Source organism: Pseudorca crassidens, chromosome 13, assembly GCF_039906515.1.
Source record: "Pseudorca crassidens isolate mPseCra1 chromosome 13, mPseCra1.hap1, whole genome shotgun sequence".
NCBI lineage: Eukaryota > Metazoa > Chordata > Mammalia > Artiodactyla > Delphinidae > Pseudorca > Pseudorca crassidens.
Window position 1 is genome coordinate 15,825,467 of NC_090308.1, and position 12,088 is coordinate 15,837,554.

The 12,088-nt window shown below is 38.6% G+C and overlaps 1 protein-coding gene across 1 annotated transcript in view; it reads left to right on the forward strand.

Annotated features, from left to right (window-relative positions):
* KATNA1 (katanin catalytic subunit A1) overlaps positions 1-12,088 on the forward strand; it is a 35,454-nt gene continuing 23,366 nt past the window's right edge. The window contains exons 1-3 of the mRNA XM_067701797.1: positions 1-141; positions 5,978-6,152; positions 7,513-7,670. Coding sequence (XP_067557898.1) covers positions 5,991-6,152; positions 7,513-7,670 — 320 coding nt within the window. The 5' untranslated portion in view covers positions 1-141; positions 5,978-5,990. The remainder of the gene's footprint in view (positions 142-5,977; positions 6,153-7,512; positions 7,671-12,088) is intronic.

Here is a 12,088-nt window from a genome sequence, read left to right on the forward strand (position 1 = left end):
CAGTGCTGGGTCCGTGAGCACAAAACAGGGTGGTTGGGACAGGACAGGGCAGGGCCGTCCTTCATCGCTGCCCGGTGCGCCGCTCGGCCCTCCCGCTCCGCCTGCCGCTGGGCGGTTTCCCGAGGAGCCTCGGAGACACAGGTGAGTGTTGGCTCTCTAGGTCTCCTGGGAATCCCCGACCCACGTGGCCGGGTCGGCGAGGGATTCGGGAGCCTGTGATGCGATCCCGCTGCGCATTCTGCTGTGAACTTGCCGGTGCCTGCGCCGAGGTCCTAGGTTCTTGCTGTTGTCGCTGACACCTGTGGCTCGGATGACGGTTCCCCCTACCGGAGGAGTCTTGTCCGGCCGGAGACTTCTGAGGGCTCCTGCCGATCCCACTCTAGGCCTGTCTCCTTAGAGAAGTCTCCGGCCGAGACAACCTGTTTTTATTTCCTCGCTTTTTTGACGGGTCCTCTCCCGAATTCGTCCACGCCCCCGCCCGAAACCCTCTACCCTAAAAAAAACACCAAAAGCCTTGACTTTGGGGATGCAGCTTCCTTTCTTATGTTTTGTTAGGTAGGTGTGCTATTGTTGAGGATGTTCTTTCTTATTTATTCTGGAGCCGGGCGTCCTCTGGGAGGCTATGGCCCTTTTTGTTTAGAGTCGGTACCTTTTACAAAACGTATCCCTCGAAACTTTGTTTCATACTGTATATTATACGGTGATGAAGCTAGCGATGAACGTGGGTCCTTAATGCTTTGCAGTGGATAGTCTCAGGCCCTTATTTACTCAAAAATAATTTTCTCTTTTAACTGCGAAGTGCCATTTTTATATCAGTTACTAACATTTATATCAGTTACTAACATTGCTCCTCTCTTGAAAGCACTCATTTGTCTTCCTCTTTGAAATCAGACCTTTAGATACTGCTGAGGACATTCCTAACGTTTTAGAATGTGTGCGATAAATCTTTGCCCCATAGTCACAATGCTGGAACACCAAGGTATTGAAAGATTCTTGTGATGTTCATACAGGCCTAAATATCTCAGTGTGCAGCCTTATTTTCTTTTCCAAAGGAGATGGTTTTTGTAATCATTGAGTTCTCACACAAAGAAATAGTGGCAAAACTCTTTGTCTTGTATTAGTATTAATAACTTGTGACTTGTTTCATATCTTAAAAAAAAAAAAGGCAGTGCCAATCGACTTTCCAGCATTCTTAGACTATGAAAAGTTATATAAAGCTCCTTTATGGCATTGGTTATTCAAGACCTTTTTACATTTTATAGATTCAGTATTAGGCATATTATATAGTCTACAACGGATTCTGCATCTTATTTTGAAACTGGTATCACAATTCTGACAAATACTAAGGATTAGAGAATCTTGTAGAATTTACTGTATTAAAAACAATGTTGAATTTCTGTTTACAACAATGGTTCTGGATTGTTTGTTTTTTAGCTGTTTGACTGCTTAAAAAGATACTCTTTGTGGACCACACAGCATCACATTAAGTTTGCTAGAAATTTTGCTGTAATATTGAGTTTTTAGTGTTTAAAAAATTTTGACTGTTATTTGAATTAAAATTTCATGTTGCATCTTACTTAGTTTAAATAAATGAATTTAGTCATTAAGATAAATACTCAGTACACTTAAGCAAAAGGGTGGTTCTGATAGGAAGGATCATGTAAAGGAAAAGCTTGCTGTGAGATAAAGCATGCATCACCTATGCTTATGTTTATTTTTCTCTTTAATAATCTCTTTAAAAACCAACAGTGTGTTTTTGGACAGTCTCAGTTTTTATAATTTTATAATCTCATTTTCTATTAATTGAACCAACAGGTAGTGTTTACAGTTCACTGTGGTTAAACTTTGGTCTACAGACTTTTCTTCACATATATTCATTTCTTCAAGTACTGCCAGATATTGTGTCAGGTAGACCCAAATTCTGTCTTCCTAAAGTGTAATTTTGGCAATGATAAGGATATATTCTTGAAAATTGAAGAATCTCATAAATTTACAGTGTTGACGTTCATTTGAGAAGAAGAATGTGATACTAAGAATAGGAAAATTTGTTTTTTGTCTAACATTTATTCATTGCATGGTATTTTGATACATTTTCAGTAAACACATCATTTCTTTGATAACCAAGAATTTTTCAGGTCATTTTTAATGTGGCCTTGGATTGACTTTACATTTGTTTGTTAGAAAATGTCGATTCATTGGCTCCTCAGGAATTTTATCTGACTAGAAAGACGTATCCATAACACGGAACCTTCAGAGAAGGCCTGGAGTGACTTCTGTGAATTTTGGAACATTGAGCCCTGGCCCTCAGAAATACAAAGGGACAACCTATATATAAGTAACAATTTAGATTTTTTTTTTTTTAGTTGGGGAAAGGGAAGAAAGATCTGGAGGGAGCCTGTTAAGGAAAAGAGAGAGAGAAGGAAGAGACGTTGGAGTCTTGCTATCTGTGCTTATCCAGATCAGCGATATACTGCCAGCAGCCAGCTCCAGCTGTACCCTTATAACATTATTGCTCAGACTAGGCGTCACTGTAGGGCATATATAGCTTCAGAGCAAAAGCAGTCGCACAGTTCTGGTAGGGGTGATTTGAGGATCAAGTAGTGTGAGAGTGCTGAGGGTCAGAAACTGGACAAAAGTAAGACATCTTAGTAGTTAGACAAAACCTGACAGTATTCATTCATTCGAAGATTTACTGAGTATCTGCTGTGTGAAAGGAAGCATGGTTCTAGATGCTGGGGATATATCCATAAAATAGCAGAGAGCCATGGTCCCTGACCACAGAGCTCTTATTAAGATGGAATATTATGGGCTTCCCTGGTGGCACAGTGGTTGAGAGTCCGCCTGCCGATGCAGGGGACATGGGTTCGTGCCCCGACCCGGGAAGATCCCACATGCCGCGGAACGGCTGGGCCCGTGAGCCATGGCCGCTGAGCCTGCGCGTCCAGGGCCTGTGCTCCACAACGGGAGAGGCCACAACAGGAAGAGGCCCGTGTACAGCAAAAAAAAAAAAAAAAAGATGGAATATTATCAGTGGTCATACTTTTCAGTCACGGGATTTTTTTTGCTTTTCTTTTGGACCCCAGATGCTCAGTCTTGAATTACTTATAGACCTTAGTTCTTAGCTGTATTGCTTCATGACAAATTACCGGAAAACTTAATGGCTTAAAACAACAAACATTCATTGTCTCACGGTTTCTTTGGTCAGGCTCTGGGCATAACTTGGCTAGGTGCTTCTGATTCAGGGTCTTGCACAGGCTATAGTCAAGGTATCAATCAGGGCTGCATTTATCTCAAGGGTCAGCTGAGGGAGGATCCAACTTCCTGCCTCCCTCACATGGTTGTTGGCAGGATTCAGTTCCTCTGGTCTGTTGGACTGGGGGCCTCAGTTCCTCACTGGCTGTTGCCCTTGGGCCTCCATCAGTTCTTTGCCATGTGAGCCTCTGCACTGGGCAACTCACAACATGGTAGCTGGTTTTCCCTTAGAGTAGTCCAATGAGAGAGCAAAAGATAGTAAGCAAGGTGGAAGTCCCAGTCTAATCTCAGAAATGATGTTCCATTATTTTTGTATATTCTGTTTGTTACAAGCTCACATTCAAGGGGAGATGATTACATAAGGGTATGGACACTAGGAAGCAGAGGTCATTGAGAGCCACCTTACAGGGTCTCTGTGATTATTGATGGATATAAGGCCCTTCTTTTGTTGTATTTATTTTTGGTTACTCCCCTACCCTCCATCCTCTTTCTTCATTCATATTTCCCTATCTCACCCTCCACAGACACTGTAATATATTTAATATATGTTCTTCGGTGTGTATGTGTCCTTTAAAAAAAAAAGAGTGTTTTATTCACCATATATATTGGGTTGGCCAAAAAGTTCGTACAGTTTCCATGACATCTTACGGAAAAACTTTTTGGCCAGCCCAATAAATATAGCATAATTTTAAGTTTATAAAATGATCTTGGCACTTAGACCTTGTTCTATGTCTAAGTATTTTTTACACCTAACCCTGTATTTTGATGATCTATCCATGTTGCTATTTGCATATTTTGTTCATTGCTTCCATCTGCTACGTAGTATTCCATAGGGTGCATCCACCATATTTCCTTATCTATTTTCTTAGCAGGGAATAGATAGATTACCTCCAGCTATTGATTTCTCAAACAGTTCTGTCATTAACATCCAAAAACAAGTCCCTTTGTGGATCTGTGTGAAATTTCCTCTGGAATATTTACAGAAAAGTAGGGTTGCAGGGTCGTAGGATATATGCATACAGAATTTCTCTAAGTACTGCCAGATTGCTCTCCAAAATGATTATACCAGTTTCTGCCCACACATTGTATGTGAGAATGTCCTTTTTCCCAAATAATTGCCAATACTTAGTATTATTGGATTTATTAATTTTTTTAATCTGGTAAATGTAAAAGGAGTCTCTCATTGCATTCTTCTATTACTAGTATCTGTACTTGTAACCATTTGGGATTTCCCTTCCATGAATTATGCTTTATGCCTTTCTGCGCTACCCATTTTTTAAAAATTTTATTTATTTATTTATTTATGTGTTGGGTCTTCGTTTCTGTGCGAGAGCTTTCTCCAGTTGCGGCAAGTGGGGGCCACTCTTCATCGTGGTGCGCGGGGCCTCTCACTATCATGGCCTCTCATTGCGGAGCACAGCCTCCAGACGCATAGGCTTAGTAATTGTGGCTCACGGGCCTAGTTGCTCCGCGGCATGTGGGATCTTCCCAAACCAGGGCTCGAACCTGTGTCCCCTGCATTGGCAGGCAGATTCTCAACCACTGCACCACCAGGGAAGCCCGCTACCCATTTTTGTATGATTTTGTATGAAGTTCTTTTGTCCGTTAGTGTGAGGAATTACAAGGATGGATTTTCTCAACTTAGATTATAATTGCATTCCTGTGTTGGTCATGGAGAGAGAGAGAGAGAGAGAGAGAGAGAGAGAGAGTATGCGCGCTGATACATTGTTCGTTAGCTAATCGTTTTTTTTCTTTTTTTTAGTTAGCTAATCTTTTATTTAAGATTACCACATCATGTTCATAAGTGAAATAGACTTTTTATTGCTGTTAATTAGTTTTGAAATTGAGGCGATTCTCACCTCATAAAAAGTTGATCAGTTTTCCCCTTGTTTTCTGGGCCAATTTTTATGTAATTGGAATTAGCTTCTGTCTAGAGGGTAGGTAAAAACCCACCTATAAAAACCCCATATCCGTATATCCACATCCTACTAAGTACAAAGACTATGCTTAGTTCTTGTATATGGAAAGTTTCAGGGAAGATGCATTCAGCATTTATTGAAGACCTACTCTTTGCCAAGTACTATGGTAGGGACTCTAAATAGCCATTTATTCCTTCTAGTGCAACTCTTGGAAATAGTTACTATCCCAATTACGGATTTAAAAACTAAGGCTCATTAAAGTTAAGGGGCTTGACAAAGGTGGCAGAATTACAGTTCCAACCAAGATTCTTCTAACCTCAAAACACGTGTGTTTTCTGCTGTGTCACAGTGTCCTCCAAAAAATGATCTAACATTCTACATTTGTTCTGCAGATGTTCAATAAGACTTGTATGTCACGCATTGAAGTTACCATCTCAGACCTTTCCTCTGTAAATCCTGCTCTAAAAGAACTTAGAGATTCAAGGTAGACAAGTGCCTTGAGATGAAGGCCCCAGTAAAGTGCCAGGGGACTTTAGAAGGGGGAGGGCTTATTTTGAACTGGGAAGTTCAGAAGGTTGACATACTGGGAGAATTGCCATCTGAGTGGGGTTTTGACACATAGGTAGGGTTTGACTGTGGGAACCTGAGAAATTTCTTTGAAGGAGTGGAAATTAGCATGAACAAATGTATAGAGATGGAAAGTACATTGTGAGTGTCTTCAGGGATCCTTGGAAAGTATACTTTTAAAAAACTCTTTGTAGTACTTATTTTTAAGAGGTAATATTAAATGTTTCTTTCTTTTTTAGCTTATAATTGAGCATGAGTCTTCTTATGATTAGTGAGAATGTAAAATTGGCCCGTGAATATGCATTGCTGGGAAATTATGACTCTGCAGTGGTCTATTATCAGGGAGTTCTTGATCAAATGAACAAGTATCTATACTCAGTCAAAGATACATACCTCCAGCAGAAATGGCAACAGGTAAGAAACATGACTGATGTTTGTTTTAATAGTTTAAAATACTCAGATGTAAATAGGTAGTGCTTTTGCAGCTTTACGTTAAGAGTGTATAATTTATTACATGGATTTGTATATAATGTTTCTTAAAACTTGATTATTATATTAGTCCATATTCGCCATCATCAGTATGATGAGTTCTCAGTTATTCTAATTTTTGGAATCTAATAGTAATGGTTTTGGCATTTTTTTCTAGATCGCATTTTTACCTGGTAAAATTAGAATTGACTTTATTAAGCCATTATTGAAACTGCAGATGACACCTGAATCTCACAAGTACCATATTCTCTATAGAACATCATAAAGCAGGCCATACTTGCATCCCACTTGAGGAACTTCAGTCACTGAGGACCAGTAGAAGTTTATAGGTAGAAACTATAAACAGGTCCAGTTGAATATGGCATTTATAATAGGGTTCAACAATGTCACAGGAGAGAAATATTATAGAAATTAATAGTCTTTTTGTGCTGGTCTTTTAGGTAGAGTATTATCCCTCAGATTCTACTAAACTGCTTTTTTCATAGTATTCCATATTTGTCCTAAATTTCTTTAAAAGAAAGAAATACTCTACCTCTTTGAACTTAACCTCTTTCCTTAAGTCTGCCTCTGCGTATTTTACATTAGAAGGGGAAAACACTTTATTTCATAAAGAGTCTTAAATTTGTCACTGAAAGACTTCTAAGACCTTTTGTTCTTAGGCCAGCAGCTTTTACTTAAAAAGTCTGAGCTTTTTTATAAGGATATTTAAATCATTTAGTTTTAAAACCAAATATTACTAACTTCATTTCAGTGTTTCATATATGTGTGTGTGTGTGTGTGTATAGTTTTAAAATTGAGTCAAGGCTGCTTTTAAAAAAAATATATTGGTTGTGTGTGGATTGAGCCATTTATCCTCTGAAGCTTTATTTTTCAAACTGTGGGATGCAGTTATGAAATTAGTGGATTCTGATCAGCATTTTTAAAGTCAATTAAGTAGCATAAGAACCATCAAAGCGCAACTTGCAAAAGTATTGTTTTTGCCAAACTTTGAAGTTACAGCTAACTTTTAAATTTGTTATGCATTTTGAATAAGAACCATAAGTCAGTCATGATGGCTTCATTAGCCAGGATACTTAATTCATTTTATCAGAATTAATTTTGCAATTAGAAATAAAGAATTCATGAACCATTATTAAAATTTCAACAGAATATTTTGGTATGGTTTCCTGGATATCTGATGTCAAAATGGAGGCTTCTGACATCTTTAATAAATGGCCCAACTTAATCTTGGCAGTGATTTATTAGTTATAGAAATTTAAAGCGCCATATTCTCCTTTGAAATCAGGTTTGGCAGGAAATAAATGTGGAAGCTAAACACGTTAAGGATATCATGAAAACACTAGAAAGCTTTAAACTAGACAGCACTCCATTAAAAGCTGCACAGCATGAGCTTCCAGCATCCGAGGGAGAAGTCTGGTCCCTGCCTGTGCCTGTTGAACGAAGGTAAGTGGAGACCCTTTAAGAAACACACTGGCACGGAAAACTGATAGCATTGGTTCTACCTAGGAAGAGAACTGGGGACTGAGAGACGGGAATGGGAGAGGGTTTTTTACTGAGTACCTTTTGTAACTCTTAAATTGTACATCATGTAACTCTGCCTCATTTCAGTAAGTTAAATTTAGGTAGACATAGACCAAAAATATGCTTTTGTGAATGAGCTTAAAGTAGTGGAGGCACTGTTATCTTATGGAAGGAACATGGGGATGGAGATTGAAATATCTGGGCTCTAGGTCTGTATCATTATTTGTAGCTCTGGGAAAATCATGTAACCTTTCTAGAGCTCAGCTTTTTGTTACGTAAAGTGAGGGAATTAGACTAAAACAGTGGTTCTCAAAAAGCTATCACAGAATACTGCTATTTATCAAGCTATACTGCTGCTAAAATTTAAAAATGGGCTTTTTAGTTCACAGAAAAAAAGAAAAGATAAAATGTTCTCAATTATAGGTTTTTTTCTTTGGTATTTTTATCCCCAGTTTCCTCTTACCTGGTGCCAGCAAATGAACAATTAGTGAAAGTTGATATTTACTGAAATGCAAAAGAGCCAATTATGCTTAGTTCCACTGCATATTTTTTAACTGACGAGTGTGCAAGTGGGTGTCATTTATCTATTTTACTCACATAATAGATTTCCTAGTTTATATTGTGGGTTTAAATACATTAGTGTAAAATAGCATTGTACAAAAAACACTGACTTTCAGGTTCTTTGTCCCTTAACCAGTTTGAGAACCTTGCATTAAAACGTTGCTCAGGTGTTTTTCAGGTGTTTAAGATTCTATCATTATAACTGTTAATTCTCAATTGTATTTTATGATAGGTGCTAGATATTGAGTGCTCACGGAGTTCTGAGCACTAATATGGGATACATGTGTTATTTTATTTATTTCTTACAATAAGCCTTCCAAATAAGTCATATTTTTTCTGTGTTTCAGGTAAGATAGCTGAGGTAGAGGGAAGTTAAGTAACTTTTTCCAGTTATCACAGAGGTAATAACTGGTGGAGCTAGGATTCGAATCCAGATGTGTTTGATTACAAGGCTGGCACTCTGCCATACCAGTCATTCCCAAACTCTAGCATACATAAAGATCTCCTGGGATACTCATTCAGAATGTGGATGCTGGGGCTTCACTCCCAGAGAATCTGGTGTAATAGCAGGTGGAGCCCAGAAGTCTTCAGGTGATTCTGATACAGGTGGTCAATGGATCACACTTCGAGAAGTACCATACCAAAGTGTTCCCCCTCCAGTTTAAAATTAACTGATGGATATTGATTGTTTCTTAGCCACTTTGATTTTCTTCAGCTCCAGATAAAAGTACTAATGTTCTATTATTGACTCTGATACCTTCTGAATATTTACTAAATTTTACCCTTACTCTAAGTACTTTTATGTATATTTTCTGTTTTATTTTAGAATTCACTAAAAATTTTAAAAAAAGTACAGCAATAGGCTCATTAAAGAAAAATAGGAAAATGCATAAAAGTAGGGGGGAGATCATAGAGTCATCCTAGTGCAACTTCTAGTCTTTTATGCATTGTTTATTTCATAGTTGTAGTTGTGCTATATCCATAATATAGAACCTTGTACCCTGTTTTTTTAAAAAAATCCTAAAAGTAGACAACAGTTATCATACACTTACCAAATACCGTGTTAATTGCTTTACATATATTACATATATTACTTAATTCTCAAAACAGTCTTAGAAGGTAGGTGCTAAACTTGTAGCCCCAATTTCTGATAAGGACACTTAAGCTTAGATAGGTTAAGTAATTTGCTCTTCATATTGTAAACGTTGATAATTTATAAGCCATCTTAGACCTTATTCTCTGCTACTTTTAAAGGGTTGTTTGCTACTCTTTTGAGGGATATAACCTACATAGTTAATCATGCTCTTATTCATTGTTTCCTCTTTTTTTTTTTTAATTTTATTTATTTTTGGCCACGTTGGATCTTCATTGCTGCACACAGGCTTTCTCTAGTTGCGGCGTGTGGACTTCTCATTACGGTGTTTCTGTTGTTGTGGAGAACGGGCCCTAGGGCACGCGGGCTCAGTAGTTGTGGCGCACAGGCCTAGTTGCTCCGCGGCATGTGGGATCTTCCCAGACCAGAGATCACACCTGTGTCCCCTGCATTGGCAGGCGGATTCTTAACCACTGCGCCACCAGGGAAGTCCTCCCCTTTTTTGTTGTTATAAATAAAGTGAATATTTTTCCACATTTATGATCACTTTTTCTTAATTTCAAAAGTAGAACTAATAATAGATGAGTCAAGTTGTGTTTTTATTTTATTTTACCTATGAATATGTCTTACTCCTACTTTCTTTTTTTTCCCTCCTTCTGGAGAATCATCATTTGGCCCTTGTATTAGTCTACTGTGGCTGCCATAACAAAATACCACAGACTGGGTGGCTTAAGCAACAGGAACTTGTGTCCTCACATGGCAGAGGGAACAGCAAGCTTTCTGGTGTCTCTTAATAAGGATACTAATTCTGAGATCGGCCCCGCCCTTTTGATCTTATTTACCTTTTTTTTTCTTTTTTTTTTTTTTTTTTGCGGTACACGGGCCTCTCACTGTTGTGGCCGCTCCCATTGCGGAGCACAGGCTCCGTACACGCAGGCTCAGCGGCCATGGCTCACGGGCCCAGCCACTCCACGGTATGTGGGATCTTCCCGGACCGGGGCACGAACCCACGTCCCCTGCATTGGGAGGCAGACTCTCAACCACTGCGCCACCAGGGAAGCCCCTTATTTACCTTTAATTACTTCCTTACTTCAAATGATCACTTTGGGGTTTAGGAGTTCAACATAATGAATTTTGGAGGGGTACAAACATTCAGTCTATAACAGCCCTGTAACTCCTTTATCAATTACTGGTAAGAACTTTCCAATGAATAGATGTGCCCAGTGATTATTCAGTTGATTTCAAATTTAATGAACTGTTTGGTTGCCACAATCTACTATGTGGAGGCAGGAGGCTTCTCTCTTAGGGGTAATGGAAAGTTGAGTTAAATGAGTCTTTCATCTTGAAAAGTCTATGATGATGAACCCTAGTGTCCCTCCTTATTGCTTCTGGCTTTTCTTCAATATTTTTTTCTGTCTCTGATTTTAAATGCCCTGGATTACTATTAACTACAAAGTTCTCCTCTTTGACTTTATTTGCTGCATCTTTCTATTTCTTTCTGTAATTTATTTTACTTGCTTCCTCAACTGAATATCCCTCAAAACTCTTTATTTTTCTGTTGGTCTTAATCTGTACTCATGCTTAAGAGCGCTTATTCTTTCAACTCCCATGGTGATTCTAACCTTGACATTGCCTAAATTTTAATCCCATTTGAAGAACAGATTTAACTGATCCAGCATTCTAGTGCTGTGCACAAATATGTTTGTACAGGAGGTTCATTGAAGCCTTTTAGAGGAAAGATTAGAAATACAATAAAACTTTTTGGTATGATTCTTTTAAAATGTCTTTTAAAAGTCAGCTGATGTCCCTCAAACATCTTCTCGTCTCACTGAATAAAACCCAAAGTTTTCAGTATGTCCCTCAGTGCCACCCTGTGAGATCTGGTTCCCTGCCGCCTCTGTGACCTAAGTTCTTACAGTTCTCTCCCTCAGCCTTCTTGAACAAGTCAAACACAAATGCTTCAGTTCTCTGCACTTGCCTTTCCTTCAACTCAGATGTTTGATGGCTTGTTCTCTCACTTCTTTCAGGTCTCTACTTAAATATCACCTCAGAAAGGCCATCTCTGATCACCCTACCTATATCATTCCGTAGACCCTACCATTCTTTATTTTCTTAGATAGCATTTAGCATCATCTGATGTACTGTTTATTTCTTCATTGAAACCCCCTCTGCCCACACACACACTTGAATGTGAGCCTGTGAGAGTAAAGGCTTTTATTAAAGTTATTTTAAAAATTTTTTTACTTTAAATGCAGAGTAGTGCCTGTCAGTAGTAATAGTTCAGTAAATTATTTTTCGGATAAATGAATAGCAGTAAGAAGTGGATAAAGGGACTTCCCTGGCAGTCCAGTGGTTAGGACTCCATGCTTCCACTGCTGGTCAGGGAACTAAGATTGTGCAAACCACAAGGCGCGGCCAAAAAAAAAAAAAAAAAAGAAGTGGATAAAGTGTGCCACATTTTATGTGACTGACTGCCAGCTAGCCATTAAAAGTCATTTATGAGGTGATGATAGAGGAAAGAATACCGGCAATGCCTCATGATATAATGAGTAGAGAAAAATAAGAGCATATGTGTATATAATGGTTCCAATTTTGTTTAAATGAAAGGCAACCGTAAGAAAATAAACTAATATGTTAAGTGGTTAACTCTGGATAGTGGGGTTAAGGTGACTTTTTCAAATTCTTT